General features: G+C 34.6%; 1 protein-coding gene across 2 annotated transcripts in view; it reads left to right on the top strand.

Annotated features, from left to right (window-relative positions):
* Positions 1-303: 303 nt before the first annotated feature.
* LOC149558418 (uncharacterized) overlaps positions 304-6,000 on the top strand; it is a 41,401-nt gene continuing 35,704 nt past the window's right edge. Inside the window, exons 1-3 of one of the 2 annotated variants that reach the window (XM_089832661.1) lie at positions 304-793; positions 892-984; positions 1,079-1,542. In XM_089832661.1, coding sequence (XP_089688787.1) covers positions 349-793; positions 892-984; positions 1,079-1,542 — 1,002 coding nt within the window. In that variant the 5' untranslated portion in view covers positions 304-348. The remainder of the gene's footprint in view (positions 794-891; positions 985-1,078; positions 1,543-6,000) is intronic. The other variant, XM_089832662.1, reaches the window with a different exon arrangement.

Here is a 6,000-nt window from a genome sequence, read left to right as displayed (position 1 = left end):
CTGACCTCTGAAATTGAGTTGGACAAACGAAACTTCTCAGTGCACAAATATTGCGTATGTTTCATGGTCATCTTGGCAGAGTGAGAGATACGAAGGAAACAAGTTAGAAAAATTGTAACCCTTCTATCAAGTAATCGAATCTGTCCGGTGGATGGAATATTCCACACTCCATCAGATGACATGTTTTTATTGCATTTTACGTTGGACTAAATTGAACAGTGATTCGATTCTGCTTTATTAAACTTAACCCTCGATGCTCCAACCTTTACACTATATAACAGAACTTGTGTTCTACTTTAGTCCATAGATATCAAATTGTAGGCAAGAAGACCTAAAAAAGAGTTTAGGATGAATAAGGAGCTCTTCCTTTCTTTGGAAACTGGGGATGTCGCGAACATCCAAAGATTGCATATGCAGAACTCAAGCGTTCTCATGCTTGAGTTTACATTCGTGGGAGACAGTCCTCTGCATGTTGCTGCAAGGGAGGGTCATTTGCCCATTGTTGAGTGGATACTTCAAGTGGAACCCTCTTTGGTTCGAGTGGAAAACGAGGATGGAAATACTCCACTGCACGAAGCTGCTAGATGCGGTAATCCAGCTGTAGTTGCAATTCTCCTTCAACACAGATTGAAATCTGCATATCTATTCAACAAGTTTGAACAAACGGCTCTCATTATAGCTTCCATGTATGGCCACCTGGAAACGGTGAAAATTTTGTTAAAAGCCAAGAAATATAACGTAGGATTAGAAATTCGGCTATCTTTGGAAGTTGCATCTTACCGGGGATATACGGGTAAATTTACACATGTTTTATATTTCAAGTTAAGGTGAATGTTATCTTTGCAGTTTGCCTTCAATATATTGACTTTAAGCAATTTGACAATGAGGCAGACATAGTGAAGGCGATTCTTGCAGGCAACCCCATCAAACCTGCTCTACGTCGGTACCATTATCGTTTACTTGATGGCTTCTTCACAATTGCAGGTAAATTTATATATAACTTGCTCAAGTTGGATCAATTGTTTAGTTTATAATTAAATGAAATATATTAATTTGAAGTATTATCGATGTTTGGCAGATTGGAAGAGCATACTTGAAAGATCCTTCAAACAACTTCTGATTGGTCTTTCTCGCGATGATATTGAAAGTACGGGAGCAACACCAAATCTTCATGCAGCGGTGCATGGAGGACATGTAGAGCTTGTACAGGCAATATTGAGTTCGTCAGCATGGAAAGACGACATGATGACGAAGAAGGACAAGTTTGGAAGGTGTGCAATACATGTAGCAGCCATGAGAGGCAGTTGGGACATAATCAATGAGTTTATGTCCAGATGGCCAGACTCGGTCCAAATCCGGAGTTCGGATCATAAGTCTCTGCTTCACTATGCTGTGGAATATAATCAATTTGACGTTGTGCACAATCTACTGCTCAACAAACCGCCTCAAAAAGTAGCAGATTTGGTGAGCCGCGATTATGACAATTCTTATTATACAGCATTACATTTGGCTGCTAAAAATAGTATGGAACTGAATACCCAGGTTTTTCATCCTTAGCTCTCTCATCCTTTTTCTGATTTGATCATTTCTCTGTTTAAAATAAATTATCAGAGAATTATGATTTTCGCATAGGCAGATAGTGATATTTTAGAATCATAGAATTATATAATAGTTTATTTACTTGTCTGTAATTTTATCTCGTTTCACATAGTTCGGCAACCAAAATGTATTAATCGAACGTTTTGTTTGGATTTTGATTGTCTTGTTATGATACCTTAATCATTGGAAAGTAATACTATTTTATTTTTTATGTTCAAATTTAAATTGATATTTTAAATTAATCATTGATTTTTAACTAGCTGATATATATTTTTTATATATAAAATAAGTTGAAAGACATCCTTCTCACTTAACGAAAATAGGTACATTGAGAAGGATATCTCTCGGCTGAGCACACACACATATATATAAAATATTATTATTATCGTTTTATTATAGTTAATCTACATTATTGTGTCACCATATATATGATAACACACACATATATATAATATTATTATTATCATTTTATTATAGTTAATCTACATTATTGTGTCACCATATATATGATAATTAATATTATTAAAAATGTACTTTTTATTCAAGTAATTATAACTAAATTTAGCCTTGAAATTAGGATTTATGGTTAAGATTATATATATAGAAGTCAAGATTTATCAAGGCTTTAATTTTTATATAATATATAGTCTATTTGTCAATTATTAAATTAAAGGCACTAGAACTCTCTTTCTCATGTCTATTTATCTCTTATCCTCTCACTATATGTCTACCTCATGTCCTCTTCTCTATTGTACCCAACTCTACTCTTCCTTTATTCATCATTGTCTCAACCTATTTCCGGCCCTAGTTATCCACTTTATTTATATATTTCTGCCATTTCACTGGCACGCTCCCTTCTATCTTTCTTCTACCTCCCTCCCCCTCTAATGATCACTTCCCCTTATTTATCATATATATTATTACGTCATCTCTCTTTTTCATAATAGTTCTAATATTTTAATCAAAAATGACATTTTATATTTCATCTTCGGTTGAATTCACCTACTATTGTTTTAACTTAAACATATTGAAACTCTATTATATGTGTGTGTATAGGATCACTTTTGCATAACTTTCAATTATTAAATATATATTTAATTTTTATTTTTTTAATTCCAATCCTCTTGTGTCATTTTATTAATAATTTGTGTTAAAGTTCTAAGATATAAAATTAAAACACATTCAATAGAACTTAATCATCTTTAATAATCTTTTAATAGTTAATGAAATCAAATTGATTTTTATAATTTTTTAATCAGATTTAAGTAACAATTCTACTATATAACATTTTCTAAAAATATTATAATGAAATTCACTTCTAAACTCTAAAATAATTTCTAAAATTTAATTTTTTTAACTTCTATTAATCAACTTAGATGCCTTGTCAATTCTACCACATCTTGCATATGTTTGTATTAATAAGGTGGCTGCAAATAAGTTAAATTCAAATCCTAGGAATGATAATCAATGTTAGCTTTTTGTTGTTTAGCTTAGAAGGTGGAGTAAAGTTACTTTAAAGAAACTTGAGTTGGATATTTAGCAACATCTTTTTTTCTTTTATTTAATAAGAATATTTCTAAGTTTGTGAGTTTGGGAATAATAAGAAATGATTTTATATATGATTTAAAGCCTAAGAAAACAACAATTTTTATTATTTTTGCAAGCTACGTAAATATGTGAGCTCTATATATATAAGATTGTAGTATCGAATTTGTAATTAGATTCTATTAGACTTTGAGAGGAAGTATGTTATCAAGATGTCTACAAAATACAACAATTGTAGGGATTTCCCCAAGCTGGTGTTTCCTGGCTATATCTATGGTATTTTTATTGTGTATTTGGCTTTTGCTATTTTTGCTTCTTCTATTTAGTTGTATCAAAGCTATAAGAAATTAAATTGGTATCAAAGCTTTCCTAGATATATTATGTGGAAGAGATTTCCAAGAGAAACTAGGGAACAAGGGAAAAGAAAAAATTAGCAAGGGAAGTGAAGGAATTTATTCTTGTTGATAAAAATTTCTATACTTTCAATTATGAATTCTTTCTAATCCTTTCAAAGGCATTTTTAGCACAAGTATTTGTGTGCACATTTAGTGATAGTTTTTTTCTTAGTAGAGAGAGGATTGTGAAGCTGAAGTTATTTTTGTATAATTATTGTGGCAATCTTGTAGTCTATTATTTCTCTTGAAGGTGGATAGAAGGTGTAGTTATAAGTTTTCTTCATTAGAGATTGAGTGGAGAAGTGGATAGAGAAACTCCAATACTTTCCTATTGACAAATAGATATAAGATATACTAACAATGCTTTGATTTAGAATAATAAGTTTGTATTCTTCAAAGATAAGGTAGGTGTTGTGCATCACATCTTCCTTGCTAAGAGGGGGTGTTAGATTTTTTTTGTTTAGCTAGGAAGGTGGAGTAAAGTCACTTTATAGAAACTTGAGTTGGATATTTAGCAACATCTTTGTTTTCATTCCTCAATAAGAATATTTCTAAGTTTGTGGGTTTGAAAAAAGAAGTGATTTTCTATATGATTTAAACCTTAAGAAAGCAAGAAAATGTTTTTTTTTCAAGCTAAGTAAAGAGATGAGCTTTATATATATGTAGGATTGTAGTAGAAAATGTGTAATTAGATTCTATTAGACTTTGAGAGAAAGTAAGCTATTAGCTTGAATACAAAATCCAACAATTGTCCATTTTTCCCCATGCTGGGGTTTCGTGGGTATATCTATGGTATTGTTTATATGTGATTTTCTTTTTTTCTTTCACTTCCATGATTTAGCTTCAATTAATAAACCTAGAGTATTGATTGTAATAAATTAGATGAGTTTCCTTCTATGAATTTATTGTGCAATTAATTTGTAGCTAGGTTATAAGAAATTAACAATTGATGCAAATGAGTTGAGGCCAAATTGTTTCAAAGATGGATTTGAGAAGAACCTCCTTATAGCAATATCGTGAGAATGCTCGAAATAACAGAATACAAAGTGATAGCAGAACTCAGAATAAATCTACTGATCGCAGGCCACTTCGAGGGGGTAACCTCCTTTGAGCAAGCTCAATACAATAAATTCGTCCGTGCCCATCAAGGGCCTCAACCTATTCTTATATACTGGGTACGATCTAGAAAAGTAATACTACCTATGCATGTGGGATAATAAAATAAACTCACGGGACGACTTACAAAGCATATGCGTCCAACAACTCTACTCTAACAAAATAAACAGAAGGAACACACAGGTTCCTAACATCCCCTCTCCCTTAGAAAAAAGCTTTGTCCTCAAAGCTTAAGGTGTGGAAATTGTTGTTGAATCTGAAGAAGGGGTTCCCAGGTAGCATCCTCTGGTTGCATGCCATGCCACTGAATCAAGACCTCAGAGATGGAGCGAGAGCGAAGCTGGCGAGTGCGCTGGTCAATGATTGCCACCGGCTCCAGGATAATGGATCCTTCCGTATCCATTTCAGGGAGAGTAGTTTGTACTCTGACAGTGGTACCCAGAACTTTCTTTAGACAAGAAACATGAAAAACTGGATGAATGCGGGAAGAAGGAGGAAGCAACTGAACCAATCTTCTGCAGAACCTGATAAGGCCCATAAAATTTTGGGGCCAGCTTATGACGCCCTTTCAGCTTTAGGGAGGATTGTTTGTATGGCTGTAGACGAAGAAAAACCATATCCCCAACTTGAAATGAGCGCTCAGAACGGTGTTGATCTGCTTGCTGTTTCATCCAATTACGGGCCATGTGAAGATTATCCTGTAAGGTACGAAGAATCTGATCCCTGCTGCGGAGAACTATGTCAACTGCCTGGACTGGTGAGCTGTTGGGAGTGTAGGGAAGGAGCACTGGAGGTGCCTGACCATAGACTGCTTCATATGGAGTCATTTTAGAGGCAGTGTGGTAAGAGGTATTGTACCACCATTCAGCTAAAGGGAGCCACTTGGCCCACTGATGTTGCTGTTCGGAAGTGAAGCAACGAAGATAAGTTTCCAAGCATTTATTGACAATTTCCGTTTGACCATCAGTTTGTGGGTGATAGCCCGAACTCATCTTCAGTTTGGTGCCAGTTTTCTGAAACAGTTCAGTCCAAAAATGACTGGTAAAAGTTGCATCACGATCAGAGACAATGGAAGAAGGGAGTCCATGAAGACGAAATATCTGGTCCATGAAGATTTGTGCAACAGAGGAGGCAGTATAGGGGTGGCTGAGGGCACAAAAATGACTATATTTCGAGAGACGATCAACCACAACCAAGATCACTGTCTTGCCACCGGATTTAGGAAGCCCTTCAATGAAATCCATAGAAATATTAGTCCAAATCCGTGTAGGGATGGGCAATGGTTCGAGCAAGCCAGGAAGGAGGGTCGTTTCACCCTTGTGGCGTTGGCAAGTATCACATTCAG

The sequence above is a fragment of the Cupressus sempervirens genome, chromosome 5 (genome assembly GCF_028749045.1).
Source record: "Cupressus sempervirens isolate cs-2001-9-10 chromosome 5, ASM2874904v1, whole genome shotgun sequence".
Lineage (NCBI taxonomy): Eukaryota > Viridiplantae > Streptophyta > Pinopsida > Cupressales > Cupressaceae > Cupressus > Cupressus sempervirens.
Note: the sequence above shows the minus strand (reverse complement) of the source record. Positions and strands in the feature narration are given on the sequence as shown.